Source organism: Setaria viridis, chromosome 5 (genome assembly GCF_005286985.2).
Source record: "Setaria viridis chromosome 5, Setaria_viridis_v4.0, whole genome shotgun sequence".
NCBI classification, from domain to species: domain Eukaryota; kingdom Viridiplantae; phylum Streptophyta; class Magnoliopsida; order Poales; family Poaceae; genus Setaria; species Setaria viridis.
The window spans coordinates 18,458,301-18,481,322 of record NC_048267.2 but is presented as its reverse complement, the minus strand read 5'-3'; the positions used below and the strand labels follow the sequence as shown (position 1 = coordinate 18,481,322).

Sequence of the window (23,022 nt, the reverse complement as noted above, 5' to 3'; positions counted from 1 at the left end):
CAGAAAGTACAAACAGGCACTGAAGCTCCAGTACGAGTTCCTAACTCCAGGAGACAAGCAGTTTCTAGTTACTCTTTACTCGAGACCAACGCAATGATCAAGTAAACTCAAGATTGTTGTAGACATGACAATTTATGAAGTTACATGCGATTACTCATAACAGAGTAAGGGTACTCAAAATGTGATATAGCAACACAGCAAAGACTACAAGAAACTACCTACTGGTAGTCTGCACATAAGCCTCAGGCTTTTACTATATCACAAGGATACACAGGCCTGGTGACTACTAAAACAACAAGGTGTAAGTAGTATCAAAAGGCAGGGCTCGCACGCAAGGAAGCTGCGCAGTACGCAGCCATATCCAGGTCCTCCTCCCGAACAACACCAGCAACTCTGTCACCGCCACTTCCTCGACAGCGGTAATGATGAATCCCCAGTGCAGCATAAAGGAGAAAAAAAATAAGATTGCTCCCTTGCTAGCTTCGGCGCGCCGTCCCACACTGCATGCCACACCTCCACCTCTAATCAGAGAGCCGGATAAAGACTGCGGCACTCATCACCCATCACTCGCGAGTTCCAGCATGGACTTAGCTGGATCATGAGCTGCAAGATGAGGCACGCGACAAACCCTCCTACGAGGATTCTTCTAGCATCGCGGCTATCCCTAGGAGCGCAAGAGTATGTGGAGGGAAGGTGGCTCTAATCTACAAGGAATCTTCTAGAACTAGGGCACTCTTTGAAAGCTTTCTACAATCAAATAACAGCAATCGAAAGCAGTCCATCGCTACTCAAACTTGGCCTTGGTCGACTCCCCATAGGTCTATTTATAGCCAAGCACCACAATCACTGCCTACTCGGGAGTTACTGTCCACTCGTGATGACAAGCCTTAAAGCACTGACAAGAGTCAGCCAGACGCTTTCTGACCCCACTCACGTGAGGGCATTCAAATGCAAGAAACAAAAGTGTACAGTTTACCCGTGCACCTCTCTTAAAATGCAGAGAAGGACAGGGTACTTTCAATAGCAACAGCAATAATTGACGTCCTCGGCAAACAATACGACTACACGGCTAAACTCGGACTTGCTCCCTCAGACTACAAAAATTAGCCAAGACAAGATCATTCATCAGACTTCAAACAAAATTCACAAATTGTCTTGATAACTCCAACAAAGTACTCGGCAAGTAACAACTTGAGAGCTACACAAGACTAAGGCTCTTCCAAAGATACAAATTCAGACATCTTCGAAGCGATCGGCTCAGCCTCCTCAAGATACTGCACATAAGCATCCTCCGTGCAGTTCCGAGCAACACCGTCACCAACCGCCATCAAATCTGCCCTCGGGTAATATGACTTGACCACCGCAAGGACTTGTTTGCAAACAGCCTTGCAGAGGCCAGCAACCTTACCTGGAGTAGTCTTCAGCCGCTCAACTAGTGAGCGAGGCCCAGCATCATCTTTCAGCGGAGCGATAGCATTAACAACATCCTGTGCAGCACTAGTCAATTCTTGGAGCTCGCCTTGAAGCCTTCCTATGGTCCTACCATGGTCTCTGCAGGCCACCATGGCCATAGCAAGCATAACTCCATTTTGATTTTTTCTATCCCTCTGATGCTCACATGTAGCCTGAGCCTCAGCCAGTGATGCCCGAAGATGGTTAGCCTCATCAGCTACCCGGTCATGAGCATTCCTCCAGTCAAGAAGCTGGCTACTCACAACAGTCTCTTTTCTCTTGAGCTCTGCACCAAAGCACCACAGATTAGAGCCCACGACTATAGTTAAATATACTTGAGGATCACAAGTACTCACCTTGATACTTCTTGTTCAAAGATTTATAGCGATTCTCCAATGGCTCTTGCAGGATTTCATGGTCCCTCTGCTCCACCGCAAAAGACTTTGCAGCATCCTCATAAACTCTCAAAGACTCTGTAAGACGGCCACATTCTTGCTCTAGTTGCGCCACTCGTTGCACAGTATCATTTCGCTCCTGGAGGGCCCAAGCATTTCTTTGGGCTCTGTCATATAGGTCCTACAAGCAAAAGATAGTCGTCAAGATTCAGCAAAATAGACTCAAAAGTACAATAAGATAACACACCTGAAAGCTCTGAATAGCTCTTCAAAACTTCGACTCCGACGGTAGCTCGAGCACTGCACTGGACCTTTAGTATCCTTAGCAATCTGAGGCCCCGGAGCACCACCCAAAACAGCCCCTGAAAAATGACTCATAAATTGTTACAAGATACAATATGTCGACTTCAAAAAAAGCACCTGTACTCTAACTATATACCTTGTGCGCCAACCTCATCCACTTTAGTCATATCAACTAAAGCCAGGGTACCACCAACAGTCATTGAAGACGGCACACCCCCAGAACTCGAAGGGACTGCAGGGCTCTCCACTGAGCGGATAACTTCTTGAAGCATGGAGATAGTGGCACCAAGACGGTTTGTGTCAACCTCGGGTGCGTCATCCATCGTCAAATCAACCAAGGGACCAGAAAGTGTAGTCGGAACACCAGACTCGACTTCTGCGTCCACAGGAATGGTATCCTCAGCATCCCTGGATCAAAACGTGAAATCATTACCCGTTTTTTCGGAAGATCAAAAATACAACACAAAGATCTACACGAAACTCACCGAGATGACCGCGGCGGCAATCGCACATGTTTTTTCCCAGTGACTGCCAGTTGAGTACTCGGCACCACAGGATCACGAACGATATCCTCGCAAAATCCTAAAAAGAAAGTCAAGGATGAGACTGTGAAACTTCAGACTACCAAATAATCAAGAAAACTCACCACCGGCGATAACATTGGATAACAAAGCACCAGCAGCAACTACAGGTGTCTTCGCAACATCAGTCACTTTAGAAGCACCCCCGGCTGCCAACTCGAGCCCTGCCGGCGCCAAGGCTGCTAACTCAGGACCTGCCGATACCAAAGCTGCCAACTCGGGACCCGCCGGTGCCAGAACTACAGACTCAGAGACTGCTATCCCCAATTTTACAAGCGGCACCCCCACCTGCAACTCTTCAACAGTCGTGACACTGACAACAGTGTCCTTGGCAGTAGTGACTACCTCACCAGAAGTAGCTTCGTCACCCCCATGAGTCGAGTCGTCAGCCTTCCCAATCAACTAAAATAATCAGCATTCCAAGACAACTCTACAAAATTACCAAATACAACGACTACGTACCTTGGTACTCTGCGACCTCTCAGGGGTCAAACTCGACGATGAAACAGGCTGCACACCAGCTTTCTTTCAAACTACTCGTCGTTTTTTTGCAGGAGGAGAAGGCTCATCATTAGTATCAGCCACGACTACCTCCTCACCATCAGACTGCGACAAGTAACCGAAAAGAACCCGGGACTGCAAACAAATTGTTACTCAAAAGTATTCCAACATCTCGAAATACACAAGTCAAAGCAAAAGAACATACCTCTTTGGCCCATACCAGCTGTCAAATTGATGGAAGACTCCCGGAATCACCGGTACCCCCTGATAGTTCCTGAAGAACTTCCCCAGCAACGCCTCCACATCATCATTAGATAATTCATCAGGAGACATCCGTGATGGGTCATCAAAACCGAGTACTCCGAGCCTGAGTGAGCCCGCTGCTGCAAAGGCTGAACCCTCTGCTTGAGAAAACTGGCAGCCACATTGATGCCAGTCAAGCCCAACGACTTCAACTCAACAATTTGAGACAGCAGATTAGCAATTTTGGGGGTGTCCTCAAGCTCACTCACCCAATTCTCCACATGCTTTGAAGCATGTCTAGTGACTACTGGTAACACAGGATAATGGTTTCCAATATAAAACCATCTCTTCTTCCAGTCACCATGAGAGTCAGGCAAAACATACTCGAGATAAGCACTCGAGTTCCTAAGCTGAAACCCAGCCCCTCCAAAAACCTCCGTCTTAGTGGCACTAGGCTGCAGCTTACAGCGAAACAACTTCCTAAAAAGCTCAAGACTAGGCGGGACACCCAGGTACACTTCACACAAATGAACAAAGATAGCCATATGGAGCATGCCATTGGGGTTCAAGTAAACTAACTGAAGATTGTAGAACCCGAGAATACCTCTGAAGAAGTCGGAAGTGGGCACCGCCAGTCCTCTCTCGATGAAGTGTGCAAGCATAACAATCTCCTTCGGGTGCTCCTCAAATTGCCACGCATTGCCAAAAGCAGGCCTCTACTCAATTTGAAGCTTCAACTGAAGAAGCTTAGCATCAACCAAAGCCTGAACCGCCGGTTCCTTCATCACAGAGTGCTGCCAGGTGATCCCAGGCGGTGGCGATGCAATCTGGTTTGTCGGGCCACACTTCGGCGCCGGCAGTGCAAGCTCTTTCCCCTTTTTGGATTTGGATCTAACCTTACTGGTCGCCGCAGCTTGACCCTGGGTATTTTCCGGTTTCTTCCCCATCTTCTTGAAACACATCAGCCAGCCTCGAGAAAGGTAAACAAGAGAAGGATCGGCAATAGAATTCACTCAAGGGCAAGGAGAAAGCAACAATGGCGGCGGCAGCACTGGAAAGGGCGGCGGCTCAAAGATGAATAGGAAAAAGGCGCACAAAATAGATCTGCTAAAAAAGAGCGTAACGCTAACCACCAGCAGGCCCGTCCTGTTATATCTCCATCACCTCCGGATTTCAAGCATCAATTAAGCAACGGTTAGATATAAATCGGATTTATCACCAATAATACCCAACGGATACTCAATCAAAAGGTTTGACCACTTCATCGACTACGAATAATTGCCTAAGTGCTCGGGGATTGCCGATACCATACCCGCTGGATAAAGTTTTCTTTTTTCTGAAGGCTACTAAAGCCAAAAACCAGAACATAGGATTGACCCTCAGCCTAATTCTTCGATTCAAACTAAAGCTCGGGGGCTACTCCATATGGAGTGCGATTGTCATCGCACTACCATATAATATCTCCAAGGCAAAAAAGTAACTCGAAGCAAAGACAGACGAAGAGTACCTTCCAGCCACGTGACAGTACTCGAGTACTCGAAGACATCACAACACAGTAAGTACCAAGATTTACTCGGATAACGACTTCTGAGTACTTAGAACTGTTCGGCTCGACTACAAAGTACTCGGGGGCTTGTCGGGCATACATCCCAGGCCCACGAGTAGGCCCTGTACGGCCCGCTAAGGGGCGTACTCGGACGTGATCAAGGCTCGGGGGCTACGCGGTAGGGGAGCATGGCCCACTCAGACTCCTGAAGACTAGTCGGTGTGCATAAGAAAACTACTCTGTCTAAAGCGAGTAGGACTCTGTAAACCAAACCCGACTAGGTTTCTACCCTGTAACCCTGCTCCCCCACTCATATAAGGACGGGCAGGGACCCCCTCCAAGACAACTCATCCAAGTTCAATACAATCAACATACAGGACGTAGGGTGTTACGCGATCAAGCGGCTCGAACCTGTCTAAATCGTGTTCCTTGCATCACCATCGACTCCTTGATTCTCAACGACACCCACCGCACAAAAGACCACCTAGGGTACCCCCTAGGCAGGTTGCCGGTCTAAAACACCGACACCATCCTCATCCTCTCTTCATGCCAAGCTCTGCTCCACCGCCGTTCCTGCTCCTCCTAGTTCACGTGCCCAGTGCTGCTGCTACTACTAATTTGTCGCAGTCCCATTCTCCCAGCCGAGCGATGCTACTTCCCCCCAGCCGGGTGCTGCTGCTGCTGCTACTACTACTGTTTCGTCATCACTGCCTACCATGAGGCTGCGCCACACCTGGCCCTCGCCCTCCTACTCCATCGCCAGCCGCGCGACGCATCTCCCTGCGCGCCTTGCTCCTTCCTCGTCGCGCTCTTTCTCTATCGCGCACCGTATCTCCACTGCCGCCGCCCTTCCCCGGCATGCACCGTTGACGTGCGCTGCTCCGGCGGGGGCATTTTTGCCAAGATCTCGGGAGTTGGGGGTTGAAGCCGCGGGGAGGCTCTTTTTTCAGCTCTTCTCCGTCGAAAGGCTCCAGAGAGCGGGATTTGCGGGAGCTTCCACGGTGAAGCTGTTTTGGAGGTACCCTTTGGTAGGCTGGTGGAGAAGCCGCCGGTGAAGCCCTGCCAAAGAGGACCTAAGTGTCTTTTGGAGTTCAAGTTTAAATGATCTTATCCCTAAAACCTTTTTTTAAGTTCTGATATTTCAAAATTGTATGATAGGATTGATCCCGAAATGGAGTTTCATAATGCTTAAATAATTTGTACTAAAATGATGTAAATTTTTTTACTATGGATGAAGGAGAGGAAAGAAAAGAGAGAGGAGGATGTACTCATAACTTAGGTCCCGTTTGGATAACCATTATGAATTCTGAAAATCTAGATTTTAAATTGATTTTCAAAATCTGAATTCTAGGCAAAATTTGAATGGACTTGTTTGGATTCATGGATTTCAAAATCTGATTCCATGGTTGTTTCTTTGATACATGCCTTTTTTGCCCGGCGTCCAGCGCCACGTCCGTCGGAGGATGCCACCAGGGGAAGCTCGGGGCTGGCTGAAGAAATCGAGCTCCAGATTGGTCGCTGTGGTGTTAAGACTCCCGACAGAATTGCCGAGGTCCCCTCGCGAATCCATCGATGGCCAGCAGCCGCGCCTGCTGATTCCGCTGGATCCGGCGTCGGCGGCCAAGCCTCGCTCCGATTAGGCGAGCGGCGACTATGGGCGGGCCTGGTACAGTGAACAAGCGGGGCCTGCTACTGGGGACGAGATGCTAGGAGGCGGCGCAAGGAGCGTGCGCGCGATGGGGAGGGATGGGAAGGAGGCGGTGGCGGCGGGATTCTGCGAGCGACGCAGGAGGGGACGGAGCACGGGAAAGATCGAGGCTTTCTGTGCGGGAACGGGAAGAAAGGGGAAGACCGGAGAATGGTAGAATCGGGGCCTTAAACAGAGCAACACGAGACCTTCAATCGACGGGAGATGCGGCGGCGTTCGCCGGCACAAAGGCACGGCGGAGCCTGCGCTGTCCGCCGTGCACGCTGTGGCCGAGAGACGGCTTGCTGTTTCTTTCTGTTGTTGCGGGTGATCGAACAAGCCACCTATTTCCTGTCCGATCTCCTACCTCCTGGGTTATCGCCGTCTAGAATGAACTTGGTTTAAGACTACATTATGCTAATCTTAAATAAATGATTTCGACAAAGTTGATGCCCTCCTTTTTTTCGAAAGAAAAAGGAGTTGATGCGCTCCAATAAACAAGATGCTGGCTGGCGGTAGGTCGGCAATTGGCCGGCCGCCGGCCAAGCGAGCTGCCGGTTGGTGTGAGCGCGACTGATTGTGATTGAAATCAACACAATTTTGGCTTTACTTATTCAAATCAACATGATTGAAACGTATAGACTTGAGTACATCGATGAACAGACTCAGAAAATAGCTTGCCTACCTAGCCAGCTGTTTACAAACTAGAGACAGAGAGGATTGCATAATTCTGACGCGGAGTTCTCGTGTTGTATACCGAGGAACCCCTTGCTTGATTACCTTATACATGTAGTAATTTCTACGTCACGGCCACATAGTATATATACTGCTGTGGTCATTCTACACCGCCGTCGCGGTGGGAGCCCGCGGCACGCCGCGTGCCTCGCCGCCGGCCACACAATAAAACTGAGCCGGAGGCAGGTCTCGCCGCGGCGGCGGCGCGGAGCACTCAACCACGAGAGTAGCTAGAACTAACATACAGCTCGATCGATCACGCGTCGACTAGGAACTAACTAACAGAAGAAAAAATGAAAGAGAAACCGAAGCCACCAATCGAACCAGCTAGCAGACGACAAGCAAGCGAGCTACTCCAGCCGCAGGATGCGCCTGAGGTCGCGCGTCGCGGCGTCGTCGACGGCGGCGACGGCCGCCGCGGCCTTCTTGACGGGGAACTGCGGCAGCGGAAGGGCGCTCGGCTCGGGGGACGTCGAGAACGCCGGCCCGGCGTACACCTCCGCCGCGGGCCTCGACGCTGCCTTCCTGCCGTGGTGTCTCCGGCAGGCCGGCGGGGACCTCCTGGTGGCGCCCCCCGCGGGGTTGTTGCTGCTCGGTCTCCGGTGTGACGACGCCGCTGGCCGGATCCGGTGCGGCGCCGGCAGGAGGATGTTGTGCGGGCGACAAACCTCGGTGGCCATCTCTCGGCAGGAGGATTGGAGAGGAAAGGGGGGCGGGGGAGGAGGTTAGTTGGGCGCTGATTGCTGCTCGTGGTTTGGACGTGGAATTTCCGGCGGGTCTGCGCGCAGGGCTCTTATAAGCGGGTGGAAACGCGGAAGAGGAGGGAGAGGAATGGATGGATTCGGTAGACGCGTTGGCTGCTTTTGCCTTCCGGTTTCCGGCGTCCGGCGGAGGGGTGTGTGGTGGACTTGACGGCTTCCTCGCCGCTTCGGTCCTCGAGTTGATCCGTTCGACGCAGCTTCGCGTCGGTCTCGCTGCGTAATCGAGCATGTAGCTTCAGGTACCCCGGTTCTTGCACAAAATTGTCGTTTTTGTTCTGCACGAGTTAAATTTTGCATGATTTTCATTAATATATCTTTTCAATTGAGACGTTTAGGGTGTCTCTAGTCAAAAGATCATAGTCAAGATGTGTGATCCAGCAAGGATCCCATAGCTAGCAACTGCTACATGTGACAGCAAAAAGAATGTTGTGGCACTTCGAAGTACTATTATATTCCACACTCTGGATAAGTCTGCAAAATTGTGTCCACAATTTTATAATATAATTGTAATAAATGATGTTTTAGGCAAAAATAAATGATGTTTTAAATACTAATGTGGTCTTAAAAAAAAATCTTGTCCACTATTTTTCGTATTATTCAATACAAATCTACTTGTTCCATTATCAAATACCCAAACTCAGCACGCACAAAATAATTTGTAATCTTAGTTTGATATATTTTACTTTTATACAACCCCAAAACCAAAACCAGCACTTTATATGTGACTTGAGTTAGTGTTAGTAACATCTCTAGATTAAGTACTCTCATTTTTGGCTACTCAAATAACCCGTGACATTTCTAAATGGAGAAAGTACTACCTTCTTCATGTATTTAAGTTTGAATAAAATCGTTGCAAACATTTAGTGAAAAAATATTGGATGGAACAAAAGGGTACATAATGAAAAGGAATTCTAAGCTTAATTTGCAATATGCTAAGTATGATCTCTTCATAATGTTGGATATGGCGGACATATGTTTAATGCTCGTGGTGTGCACTTTGTGTACGCCTAGCACGATCCATGGTGTAGCAAGTTGTACTGCCGAATTGCAAGTGGGGTTGGTTGGCTCTGAACCAAACAAAACTCGTGCCTGCACGTTTCTTGAGAGGGTCTCGCCCAATTGAGGTTAGCACCGTGCGGTTACTTCGAGATGGCAACCACTTCATAATCCACATCCATAATTCATGGCTGAATCCTGTTACGACGACAATATTAATTCATCAATGTTTTTTGTGCTTTCTGACTTTCTGCTTGTCAAAAGCTACGAAGTCAATACAATTATTTTCTTTCACCATTGTGCATTACCGCACATGCGAGCGAATCTAAAGTTTTCTTATACTTAAAAAACTTGTCTAATTTTAATTATGTATAGAAAAAAATACAATAACATCTACAATACCAAATAAATGTAATATTAAGACACATTTTATTGCCGACCAAATAAAACTTATTTAATGTTACATGTGTTGATATTTTGTCTATAAACTCGGTCAAAGTTAGAGAAGTTTGATTTAAGACAAAACTAAAATTAACTATAATTTGGAATGTAGGGAGTACCAATGACTAATCAACTTTCTTAATTACCTAAGCTACAAATTTTTGAATGCCCTGCCTTTGATTGCTATTGGTGATTTGTTTGTGATGAGCTTGATGGGATCTTACTCCTAAGATTTAATCTGAATTTCAATTAACTTGCATATCTAGAGAAATCCACACCTTTCAAATAAAGCCCCTAGTTGCAGTGGGCTTTATGATCAGGTTGCATCTAGTCTTCTAGGCTATGTGATCAGGTTTTATCTGATCTTCTTATATACACTTATCATAATGATCAGGTTTTAACTAGCTAGGGAACAACCATCTCAATATGGTGGCAGAGACGTGAGGGTATGATCGACTTTACCCACCAAGCCATCGGGGAAACACATGCGAATGCTTTTAGCACTCTACTTAGAGGCTCATGATAGACGTGCACTCATGTGCGTGTGTGCTGTGTATATGTGGTGTCATCTTTATAACCATAATAAGAAAACTTAAATATATACTAGCTCTATTCTTTTGACGTTTTTGATATTGAGTCTCCAACTATTATTTGCAACTATTTTTTAAGTATTATTGATCAAATTTATTGTAAATATAGTCATTTGAATCTGTTCCTCCAAGAAAATATATTAACAATATTTTCATGTGACAAGTCTTAATGTATTTATGTGTATTCATCCCTAAGTATCGTTGTTGGTTGCCTTGTTCTCTAAAAGAGTGTCATTCTACCTCTGTCCAAAGTTAAACTATTTGGTCAAGTTTGTAGAGAAAAGTATCAACATTTATGACACCAAATATAGGTATATTATAAAACTATATTTCATGGTGAATCTAATTACTTATTTTGTATCATAAATATTGATGCTCTTTGTATAAATTGTTTCCTTTCTTTTTGTCAAAAGATGCCCTAGGGTATAGTAAGTGTAGAATAAATTATGACAAGAGAAATTACAATCAAATTCGATGTATTCTTCTCTACCACATCCATCGCAAGCATAGACATTATGTATTGTCACTATCACTCTCGGTCCTGACGCCTCTACAAGAAAGGATAGATAGAGAGCCAAGGAAGATATGGGCAAATCCTAATCACACGGTGGCTTTTGAAGACTGCAATAATTGCTCGTCACAAAGAACAGATCGATATATAGAGCCTCTAAAGAAATTAGCTTTAACTTAGGACTAAGCTAGAATGACACTCTATTTGGGGATAGATGGAATATTTTTTAAGTATGAAGGGTATGTGGTCATATTGCCTAACCATGTTTTCTAGACATGTGAGGGACGAGGTTGAATTTGCACTAAAATGACATCTGAGTTGTGTGAAACAACAGATGTTCCAGGGCACAAAGCAACCAACTGTTTCAAGAGCAAAATTCATGAAAGCTTCTAAGTAATATATGTACATTTAATCATAATCCGTTCAGTTTATACCACCATTTCTTTATGACATTTTACTGAATGCCACTGGCATCATGCTCCTTTGGTACACCACAACACCTATTTGGGAGCATTGCTGATGAGATGGCTGCCAAGCAAGCATATTCTAGGGGTGGGAATTCTTGATCATCCAAGGAGCTTGTGATTTCAATGCAATCGGTGAGTTGGCTTGTGGTGTTTCTACATGATGATGACAACACAGCTGAAGAGAGGCACATGTGGGAACTGAAACCCGACATGGTTAGTCCAATTGATCCAACATCATTGAAAATCCTATCCATATTGAAAAATGCAAAATCAATAGAAATATAGTTAACATCGGATGTTTGTATCTGGCAAAATGAATTAAGATGCTATCTACATTATTGTTCTTGTACCATTTCAAAGCCGAATTCCTTAATGCATTTGTGCCTTTTTAGGCATAAGTATGTATCATGTGAAACTAATTCTAATTTACTATTCCCTATTTGGTAATAAACAAACTTTTAATTAAACTTTTTCCATGTTTAAAATAGTTGCATTCTACTCTATTAAGATCCAAAATCATATTCAGGACAACACTCAATTTGCAATCAGTATCAGTGATGTGTCAGTTTGATCATATTCGATCTATTTCCATCTCTAGCTACATGTGGTGGCCATGGGCTGCTAGTTGTATATCCAAGAAGTCAAGTTTGCCCTCTAGCTACTGCCTGCGCCGCTGGCTTTGGCACGTTGTCCCAAAATAATGCCGCTACCCAATCTTGCTATATACCAATATCTATCTATATCTTCGTCGTTCTATCTATAAACCTATCTATCTAATGCGGCATATGAGACGTGACTGACTAAACATGGATTTGTCGCTGGTTTTGGAAAGTCTATATAAGGCTTCCTTTTCTCATCAACACATAACAGGAAAAGAGAAGTACTAGAACTAAGTTGAATCTTCTATCAAGGAGGCTATCTGGTATGGATTTTCATAGAAAAATAAACATCAATTCTTCATTCTAAACGATTCCAGCAAACTTCGTATAATTTTTGGCTTTGAATTCTTGAAAAAAAGATGATGTTTGAGTCTTCCTTAAGTATATACTGTACAGATTGTATGAAAGGTTCTTTCATGTATCTGTCTTTGAGTTTTTCTGACTCCCTTTTTCATAACATGGGCCAACCATACATATGTATGTTGAGAAGAAATGATGCATGGAGGAAGCTGTAATGTTTAAATTTTCTTGCTTTTGAAGTTTTGGTGTGTAACTTAATAAATTGCCAATAATATTTGATGATCAAGAAGAATACACAATTATGTCCTTTCATTTATAACGTGGGTTACTAATTTGTCTTGCTATTGTCTTACAAAAATTGCGACACTTTGTTTCATGTTTTTGTTGGTGTCCTTCTTTAAGAGAATTTTTAAGTTGGAAATGGCATGCTTAAGAAATAAATAAAACTATCCCTTTTACAACATTGCTTTTGTTATTTGAAGACGGATTTGAATGTGGATATGAATGGTTCGATGAATGATATGCATTTTTTTAAAAGCATTATAGCATCATTTGTGGTTCCTGTCCTAGTAAGATCCAAACAAGTCCATGAAAGATAAGGAGTGCGCATGTGTTATTTATTAAGTCCCTATTTGGCAGGGATTCCGTTTCTCGTAGAAATGGTTTTCTGAGAAATCGAAAAACCTATTTTCTAGTTTTTAGGTAAAAACTAAGAAGTATTTCTAGTTTTGTCTTTGAAATTGATAAACCATTTGCTAGAGATTCTCAATTTTCTCTCTAGAAATTGTTCGTGTCCGGTAGGGTTTCTTGCAAGAAACCGAAACATCTAGCATGGAATTGGAACCTAAAACCTTACTAAACGACCCTTAGTTGTTAATCGAGACATAAGATGATAAGGGAACCATTACTATTATTCTTTTTGAAAATGAAAGATTTAAGTACAATAAAAAGGGTGAAAGGGATGTAGTACGACAATCTAGAGACTACTAGACCTATACAACAAAGATAGTTTGATCCGAGATCAGATCAAAGTCAGCCTTGAAATAGTACATGCATGATAAATAATCGTTATAGAATCTAAACACCGAATGCAAATGTTATTTCTTCTCTTATTTAATTTCTTTAGTAGTTGGTGAACACCAAATCTCGTGAGTAGCATTGCAAAACAGGTGCATGTCAGCAGCAATATTTTTTGATAAATTCTTATACCTATGTACCCCTTTTCATGATTTCATCCATCTAAGGTAACACTATTGCTTTCCTTTTTTCTTGAAAAACAGCTAATCATTTTCTAATAATACATATACAGTTAACGCGCATGTGATTTTATTTATTTTGCGATAAAACTTCTGTACTAATAATGTGCCTGTTGGAAAGAAGAGCTGCTCATAAATGCACTTGAAAGCTAAGGGACCATTCCTATTGTTCTTCATGAAGCTTAATTTGCAACTTCCAATATATTGAGATTCTTTCTTTGTGAAAGAAGTTCTAATTTATTGATTTAATTAGCTCTGCAGAGGCCGATACGTTTGTAAGAAGAACATCAACCATGGCTGATAACTCAGGAATCCCATCAAAGCAAATGAAGATTTGGATTGCGAACAGGCGAGCTCAGATTAAGGTTACAAGTCACAACACCAAACACTGAATTTATTCAAGGGAAAATTTAATAACATTATCAGGCTGGTTTCTTAAATATTGTAACATATCAAAGTTTTAGAAATCACAATAATATACCATATGGTTGAATTGACTATGGCACATATTAATAATTCAGGAATAGCTCTTCCATAGTTCACAGAATTTTAGTCTAACTACAAAATTAGTCAAGTAAGGATTAACTTGGAACTATATATAACAGTCTAAGTCCAGGAACCTTAGAAACAAATAGTGCTACTGAAAAATTAGCATATATTTTGTTTTTAAGAGTTAACTTGAGTTTGCCCCAAGGATGTTAACTCAGTATATTGTCTGAAAACAATGATCTGACTACACATTTTCATATAGCCTTTTGCATTGATTTGGCGCACAAACCATATGTCGTACAGACACCTAGTTTCTTATTTACACCAAATGTGCCTAACTCAAGATTAAAAAAGAAAACCTGGAAACCCAATGGAGCTAAAAATTATATCATTATGTACAAAGGTGCCAACTCCAGTAGAAACGTTACTCAGGGTACACTTATGACAAAGATGTATAGGATGCACAGTACTTCTGGTAGCAATATAGATGATAAGCAGTTTGAGATGTTCACACAATTGTATATTTTGTTTGGAAGTTACATGTAGTTTCTAAATGAAAATATATCGCCTATGCTTTAATGATTGAACTAATAACAAGTATATTTAGAATATTTGTGTAAGTAAAGTATCTGATGCTCATCACAGAAGCAGACCATCAGGGAAGAGAATGCAAGGCTGAGGATTGAGAATGAAATGCTGAGGGAAGAGAACCGCGAAATGAGTCTGATGCAAAGAAAGAAAGTATGCGGTCTTTGTGTATTAAAGGCTGAGAATGCTCGTCTTAGAGCTGAGGTTTGTAAAAATAATTCCAAATTCATATATCAGAGTTGCTTTTCTTTGGCATGTGTTGTATCTGCATAGGAACTGATGAGCACTAAAATTAGTAAATTACTATTGGTTACAAATAACTACAATAGAAATTAGTGGTAAAGATGGTGTGGCTACAATTAGTTCACACATGGGCTGTTAGATAGCTATCTTACCTCCATAGCTGTTAGATTTATATCCTATAATATGTCAACTATGAACAACTAAGCTCATGTTTACGCTGGAAAAAGAAAAAGGTAATCCTAGTGGTAGACCTTTAAAATTGACATGTGTAGAACTAACATTTGGTACAATGTCGGTATGAGTAAAGGATTGTAACCACATGCTAAGGTACAGCTTTAAGCTAAAAGGGAAATGATGGTGAATCCTGAAAACATCTCTCGTCTCAGGAGGGGGTTGCAATTGTGATCGGAAGCTAGGTATTAGGGCCACATCAATTTATTTTAAAACTACGGTGAATATCGCATTGTTACAGAACAATTTGCCTCGATCTGAATTCATATGCTGGATGCCACAGTTAATCAGTCATCATGTTATTTCTAAAAATTGGTATTACAACATGTCAAGTAAAATTTTAGAAAATCCAAGTGACAAGAAATTTCAAGTGCTTGAAATTTCCATTACATGTTTCTCCATGCTCGTTCAAAAGGAAGCTGTACTTTTCGTTTTCACATTATAGTGTTCAAAATTTTTAGTTCTAAATAGTCAAACTAGAGATAAGAGATTTAAAATCAGTCCTTTCATATGAAAATGACATTGGTGCTTTGGTCACTTTTTCAAGAATTGAGCCAGCAAACTACCAGCGAAGCTGCACACATCTTTGCAGTATGCACACCATCATATATATCTCTAGCGATGAAAGTAGGTATCAAGTTGAACATGGCTAAAAGCAATTTTGTGATACATTGAAGTCTCATATCTGCCCCCGCCCCCCCCCCCCCCCCCCCCCCCCCCTCATATCTCAACCATTACGTAGATCACCTGCCAATATATAGCCTTTACTAACAAACTGCAGTTCAATCTGTTCATGTTATGCACCTCAGTATTCCTTACATCAGCATTGAGCTAACACTTGTTATTCATCATTCTTCCTACAGTTTGAACGCCTACAAGCCATTGCTGCAATGCGGCAGAACATAGCAAATCCTAAAGAAGAGCTTGGGTCTTCCTCGTCAGCATTCCAGACTCCAGCACCTAGTAGTGCAACTGGGTCTCAGCCAGATCCAGGACCAGGAGCATATGTGCCCAAAGATGAACCGCCATCCATGTAGGCCATGGTCATAGCGGCTTAATGTTCTCCTCTGGAGCCCCTTCAGTATTTCCACCATCTTTGAAGCATGGCAATGCTAAACTGAACAAGAATAGGAGGTACCAACGGGAGCACTAGAAGGGATGAACAAGCCCCACTGAAGCTTTAATAGGACATTTCATATAGGAAATGTTCTTAAAAGAATAATGAAAGCTTCATTGAACTTCAGGATAAGATGCTATAGCATCTAGTTTGTATGTCATGGCATGTCTGTGTATGGACTTAAACACAGTTATGTGTGTTGCTGCTCAAGGTTCAGTTCATATATGCCTTATAGTTAAGATATGTTTTCCTTGCATTGAACTTATCCTGTTCATCTAAACATGCTGTTTACTATGTTCCATTTATCAATAAATGTTACTACTGCTAAGTTATTGAAGTTAGTATGACTTACGAAGTTCAGGTAAGGTTTTCAGGCTTTCAAATACTTGCTTTGCTGCCATGTGCCATCGTTTCAATTATAGAACCAACCAAATCGACCACTATCTGGGCATTTCTTGTTACATGGGTCCCCTAAACATCCAGAATGAATAGCTTGCCTGCTCCAGTGGGATATGAAAGCAGTACAGTGGCTGGCAATCATACTACAGCACCAAGCTGCTCTCGTGCACTTGAGGTTGGAGTGTTGGACTGATGGACCCGGCACACATAGTGGCACATACGAATTTCATGGTTATTTTTTTCATGGTCAGTGATGCCACATGGGACAATATAAATTTAACTTTTATACCTTACATGTGCGATTGTTTCATAGGATCACTTAGGACAATATAAATTTTTTTCATGGTCAGACAAGCAGGAAGTGAGATGGTTAACACTTAGTGTAAGGCATGTGTTCTTAGGAAGATCGAGATCCTTCCTTAAAAAGGTATGCTAGCTATTTGCTGAGCTACACTATCTATCTATACAGCAGCTCTTCCTTCAGATCTACAAAAACTTCAGTAGCATTCAGAATGCTCAGCTGTAACCAACTTAGTGCGTAGAAAGTGCTAGATATATATAATACAGATAAACATTTAACTGGATCTCAGGATCGAGAACCATCCATGAGAAAGAAGCAAATGATCTAGATATGATATATGTAACTCAGTTTGACTAGAGCGAACTATCACTCAAGTATTAATGAGCTCGCTGTCAATGATTACCCCAACAATATTTTGATTACTATGTTAGTAAATATGTAACAGCTAATGGTTACGCTTAACATTAACTCCATGATGATATTTCTACTTTTGTTTGGTTAACTCATTGACCTTGGTGGTAGATACATATATCAGATATTGTGCCTTCAAAATCTTACATCAGAGAATATTGGTGTTGCTAATAATAACAACCCTACAGGCCTAGAGTCATCCCGCTTCTTGTGTCCCCGAGGAATAAAGATCAAAGGACCAAAAGCAGTTCCTCTGGTATTTTTCTTGGCAGTGTAAATAAAAACCTTGAGACAGATAAAAACAACATAACCGATATGCAGGGTCTGATTTTTAAGTTTATGATTCCTCCTTACGGCATCTAAATGAAATACAGTATACATATAAAAAAACTCGACCCACGGGGGAGACTCCCCTTGGGCATTGTTATAAGAAGGTGCCGCGCTTCGAACCCAGGTCAGGAGGGAGTTCCCATGACTCCTGGAGTTCAACACTCTAACTAGTCCACCGCGAGAAGCTGGGCATCCAGTACACACAGAAGTTGATGGCATCATCTATCCAGAAGATTGCCTTGCTCTTCCATCCAAATGATATGTACTAACTCACACCATCTTCTCCATTGCAGGTTATCTTTTCGACTATATATTGGCTCCGTACGTGGGCTATTTTACAGAGGTTGGCTTCACAGGACTTGGTTGTTGCGGCATCACTACGATTGGCGCTGGTTGCCAAGGAGTTATTTACCCAGGCGTATGGGTGGCGGTCTAGTCTAGAGATTGATTGTCATTAGTGTTTGGGATAAGTTTTCCCTTTTTTTAGGCTATGTGCATCCCACTATGCAGAGGTCGGAAGTGTTTTTCAGGACTTTGTATCAACTTGATGTAATGCTCTTGAAATTTAATAAAGCTTCCTTATTGAAAAAAAAATTCACACCATCTAGAACTGAGTTAGCTTTCAACTTCAAAGCACAATGAGATTCAGCAAGTTATGAATCTAATTTATCAGGGGAGATGTTTTGAGTTCGAATTTGTTAACCTCCATATCCAGAATCCGGATAAACAGTTACTGCAGGTTGAAAGCTAAATATACAGGAATGGAAAAACATCACTAAAAATGTTTCAATGAATTCAACTGTCACACAAGAACCTTACTTTTCCTGTGTGGGAGCAAAACTAAAATTGCTATATACAACAGTTGCCTGGAGTATGTAATCCAACAGTTTCCTGCAGTGAATTCTAGCAATACCTTTCACTAATGGGCTACAGTCATGTTTCATTTGGAGACGCCAGAGCAGCGTCCTCATTTGCATGAATAAAAGATCGGAAACCAGAGGGGCTGAACAGCTGACCTGAGCCACTGCTGCTGGCTGACCTCTCAATCTCAGCCAGGTTTGCAACAACAGGGATTGGCCTCTCCGGAATAATTAACGGACTTGGTGCAGAATCAGCCTCAAGTATCTTCAGTGCCTGCTCCATTGTTGGTCTTGCGTGCAGCTGGGGATGTGTGCAGAGTGCACCGACAAGGACATACTTCTCCATAACCTCAGTTGGACCAGGCTCAATCATTCCTTCTTGGATCACCTCCACTGTCTTCCCCCTCCTCACCAAAGACCAAGCCCAATCAGTGAGCACAAAGCTCTGGCCCTCGCTGAGAGAAATGAACGCCCTCTTTCCACTCAGAAGCTCAAGAAGTACAACCCCAAAGCTATAGACATCACTCTTCTCAGTCAATTGGCCATACAGTGCATACTCTGGGGCCACATAACCCAGTGTTCCAGCAACCCTTGTGCTCACATGTGTCATTCCCTCAGGCGCAAACTTGGCCAGTCCAAAATCAGCTACCTTGGCCTCAAATTCATCATCAAGTAAGATATTGCTTGCTTTGATATCCCTGTGAATAATGGCCGGCTGCGCACCACGGTGCAGGTAGGCCAGGCCCCGTGCCATCCCAACGGCAATCCTCTGCCTCACTGGCCACGCCATCTGGCACTCTCCGGCGCCGAACAGATGGTCGTGGAGGCTGCCATTATGCATGAGGTCGCAGACGATCATCCGCTGGTGTCCCTCTCTCTGCGTGGTGGCGATGCAGTACCCGCGGAGAGCGACCAGGTTGACGTGACGCACGCTGGCCACGACCTCCACCTCGTGCGCGAAGGCGGCATCCCCGGCCGCGGAGCAGTTCTTGAATCGCTTGACCGCCACCTCGGCACCGTCGCGCAGCACTCCCTTGTAGACGTTCCCGAAGCCGCCGCGGCCGATGATGCTCTCCCTGGAGAAGCCGTCCGTGGCGGCCTTGATCTCGTCGTAGCTGAACTTGACGAGCGTGGTGCTGGCGCTGATGGACTCCATGGCCTGCGAACGCTTGCTCCTGGTGTCCGCCGCCAGGGAGGCAGCGGCTGCTCGCGCCCGCCTCCGCCTCACGATGAAGAAGGATCCCGCGGCAGCGGCGAGAAGTAGCACCGCCGCGAGGGAGCCGAACGCGACGCCGTAAATCCATGGGGCGGCGCCGGAGCTTTGGGATTGAGGAGGGTTGGCCTTGAGTAGGAATAGGCAGTAGGCCGTGGCCAGGTCGGCGGGCCCGCGCGGGCTCGCCTTGGCGCCGGCGTAGATGGGCGGGTACTGGACGCACCCGGTGACGCTGTTGTTCCCGGCGCCGGGGGATCCAGGCAGGAGGTACGCCGCGGCGGCCTTGCTGAGCGCGGTGGTGCAGGCGGTGCAGTCGGGGACGGCGGAGAGGTCCCGGTTGCAGCTGGCGCCGATGTCCTGGCGCGCGGAGGGCGGGACGCGCGCGTCGAAGTCGGCGAGCGTGGAGACGTTGCCGCAGCCGGGGGAGGCGAGGACGGCGTCGAGGCCCGAGAGGCCGCAGGCGGAGGCCGGGAGCGGGAAGGGCAGCGCGGCGCGGAGTGGGGACAGGCATGAGGAGGCGCCGGCGGGGAGCACGAAGGAGGAGGTGGCGGCGAGGTGGAGCGAGAGGAGGAAGGTGACGGACTGCGTGGCGAGCCCGCAGCGGGAGGCGTCATCGGCGGGCAGCGGTGGCGCGAGGAAGGGGCGCAGCGCGGTGAAGTTGAGCGCGCATTGCGGCGGCGAGGGGGAGGGGGCGGCGGGCTGGGATCGGAGCGGAATGGGGCGGAGGAGGAGGGCGAAGAGGAGGAGCGGGAGGAGATGGGGGCGGGACATGGGAGGCGGAGCGGGAGGGAGGGAGGCAGATGGGGAAGAGTGGGTGAGGCCGTGAGGGTGGGGTGGGTGGTGGAGTGAGGGAGAGGGTTGTCAAGGGGGGTTGGCGGCGGTGATTGGGATGGACGAGGGGAAGCAGAGCAGAGCAGGCAGCTGGGGGAGGAAGAGGCGCTGCTGCGGGCGGGCGGCGGCCAGGGGAGGAGAAGGGAGAAAAGGTAGGCCCATGGTGTGCTGGATAAGCTGTGCAGCCACGCGACTGGTCAAAGGATGCTTTGGAGGGGAAGACCGCTGATTTATCTCAGGAAAAAAAAGTTAGATGATCACGAGCTGAAATGTGTAAGAACTTTCGAAAGGTCAACCTACTCTCCAAGCATGTTTGCTTTGCTCACCCAGAGCTGAGACTACTTTTTTTTTTCCGAACGGAGAGAGCTTTGTTACTTAAGAAGTATCATCACAAAAGAGTATATTAACACACTCAAAAACATGGGAAAAGGAAACACAACACTAGTTTGAACGCAAGGTTAGATGAGCTAACTCGTGGGCAACCTTATTTTGATCTCTCCGAACCTCGGCAAAGTTCAAGCTGCTGCTGACTTTCATGTAGGACATACGGACGCCACCAAGGACCTGTTCACTCCATCCAACTTGAGCATTTCGATCACCCTTGAGCAGTTCGCTCCCAATACCATATCATACTCCGGCCACTTTGTAGCTAGTCAGCAAGTGCTTCTGCCTCCTCTGCATCCCTACAATGTTGCAGCCATCGCCAAATCAATGCCTTACTCAATTGGTCTCTAATAGTAATTCCAACTGTCGTTGCTCCCGTCTCCTTAATAAAAACGCCATCAACATTAATCTTGAGCCTGCCTTCTGACGGAGGAGATCATTTCTTGGGAGCATTCACCTTCCTCGACATGGGTCGAGTCTTTTCTCGCTCATCCTCAACAGGGAGTTCTGTCGGACTTCGGGTTTGGAACAGAGCGTCTATGTATCTCGTCAAGAACACCACCGACCCAGGAATTGAAATTTGCTCCCCAGCTTGCATAACTCTATTCCTAACATTCCAACATCTCCATATTAGCATAAGAAAATTCGAAGCAGTGATCATACCTGTCCAAGAGTACAAGCAACCACTCTGATCCTGTGTATACTAGGTCTTCTTTTGCTGGCAGTGACAAATGCTTCCTGAGCTCTTGGCGCAATGCTCGCGCATGTGGGCAAGTAATGACCGCATGAAAGCTGTCTTCCCTGTGATTTTCACATAGCTCATAGCCGCTCTCCTGCTTTCAGATGCCGGTGGTATTTATTTGCTCGGCATTCCATTCTTAACAATTTTCCATACAAACACTGTTACCTTCTTACCTTAGAAGGGACTTGAGCAACCCACATTTTCTTCCATAACCCAACCCACATTCCATAATTCCTTTGCATGGCCACTCTGTAAGCACAGAGCTAAGACTACTGATTGCTTGTGAATTTTGAACGCAGCTCGGTGTATTTATACACTCCTATATTTCGCTTCCGTATCATCGTATCATTCTCGTTGTGATAATAAGTTATATTATCTGGGCAAAGGACTTCACGCAGACATGAACAAAACTGTGTAACATTCTCCGGTTTTTAGGACTTACATTCTTGGAGTCCTTCTATTTAAATATTTTATTTTAACACCCGTAAAGTTGTTTCAAAACACCTATACATTATGTTTATGGAGCTTCACAATACAATACCTCGAAAAACGGTTTCCAACAAAACCACTAGTATTAAAATTTGGAATGGGGTCGTCACCCAACAGATGGTGAAATTAGAGTGGAAATGAGAATATGGAAATAAATCTTTAATTAGGCGAGCTACACGCATTTAGCATGCTAAGACGAAATTCACTTTGCTTTTTAGTATGGTAGAACTTTATGGAAAAGGAACCATATAACGAACTATTCTACATAAAAGGATTGTTCAGAATAATTTGAGCATAAGAAGCACAAAGGCATGAGGAATAACAAATTAAAGTAAAGGTCGCGAATATCGGCAGCAGTTTGTTGCTTTCTGAAATATAATAAAAAAATGCCGTATCCACTAATAAGTTTCTTTCTGATAGAAAAATCACTCCCACCTGTTTTTTTTTCCTTCAAAAGTAGGCACTGGCCAATAGAGCCACCGTGGTTCTTGGAGGATAGAGGTTGCCATTGTTGCGTCATTAAGCATCCAACTCATTTCCAAGATCACAAACATAAACTAGTATAAGTAGGGACAAAGATCTACTAATATATAGCAAAAGAAGCTGAGTTTAATATTGATTTATGAGCAATGATTGTCACTAGTGGGTTTTTCTATTTAACTAATAGCACGACGGAACCGACCCCAGTACGGTTCATTTTTTTTAACAGAAGCATGTAGCCAAAGACAGCCGCTAGCATGAGATCAACAGACGCGGTCAAGCAAATCGAAGGCAGCGATCTGATCGAATAAACAAATGTCCAGGGATGGTAACTTTCAATTTTATGGTTGGCGGATTTTAAAATGCAAGGGCTGCATGTATCTGAGCCTAAAAGGTACTAGCTTTGAGGTCAAATTCTGACTGACGTCTTCATGCAAATTCGGGAAAGGCCATTAAACTAGTATAGCTGTAGAAACTAGATCCAGCAAGG

General features: G+C 44.7%; 4 protein-coding genes across 4 annotated transcripts; 1 reads left to right on the top strand and 3 right to left on the bottom strand.

The window, feature by feature from the left end:
- Positions 1 to 411: 411 nt before the first annotated feature.
- Positions 412 to 7,144, bottom strand: LOC117856292 (uncharacterized). The gene is made up of 5 exons (XM_072294272.1): positions 2,636 to 7,144; positions 2,287 to 2,558; positions 2,095 to 2,209; positions 1,809 to 2,028; positions 412 to 1,738 (listed from the first exon to the last, which is right to left on the bottom strand). The coding sequence occupies exons 2-4, from the start codon at positions 2,471 to 2,473 to the stop codon at positions 1,950 to 1,952; spliced, it is 381 nt and encodes a 126-aa protein (XP_072150373.1). The 5' UTR covers positions 2,474 to 2,558; positions 2,636 to 7,144; the 3' UTR covers positions 412 to 1,738; positions 1,809 to 1,949.
- A 147-nt stretch (positions 7,145 to 7,291) lies between these two features.
- Positions 7,292 to 8,274, bottom strand: LOC117857904 (uncharacterized). Its single transcript, XM_034740808.2, has one exon. It carries the CDS (start codon positions 8,121 to 8,123, stop codon positions 7,794 to 7,796), a length of 330 nt encoding a protein of 109 aa, XP_034596699.1. The 5' UTR covers positions 8,124 to 8,274; the 3' UTR covers positions 7,292 to 7,793.
- Positions 8,275 to 8,319: 45 nt separating this feature from the next.
- LOC117857903 (homeobox-leucine zipper protein TF1) lies at positions 8,320 to 16,638 on the top strand. The gene is made up of 4 exons (XM_072294273.1): positions 8,320 to 8,443; positions 13,678 to 13,789; positions 14,565 to 14,705; positions 15,839 to 16,638. Exons 2-4 carry the CDS (start codon positions 13,718 to 13,720, stop codon positions 16,010 to 16,012), a joined length of 387 nt encoding a protein of 128 aa, XP_072150374.1. The 5' UTR covers positions 8,320 to 8,443; positions 13,678 to 13,717; the 3' UTR covers positions 16,013 to 16,638.
- Positions 16,639 to 18,287: 1,649 nt separating this feature from the next.
- LOC117857902 (probable LRR receptor-like serine/threonine-protein kinase RKF3) lies at positions 18,288 to 20,505 on the bottom strand. Its single transcript, XM_034740805.2, has one exon. It carries the CDS (start codon positions 20,375 to 20,377, stop codon positions 18,467 to 18,469), a length of 1,911 nt encoding a protein of 636 aa, XP_034596696.1. The 5' UTR covers positions 20,378 to 20,505; the 3' UTR covers positions 18,288 to 18,466.
- Between the last annotated feature and the right edge of the window lie 2,517 nt (positions 20,506 to 23,022).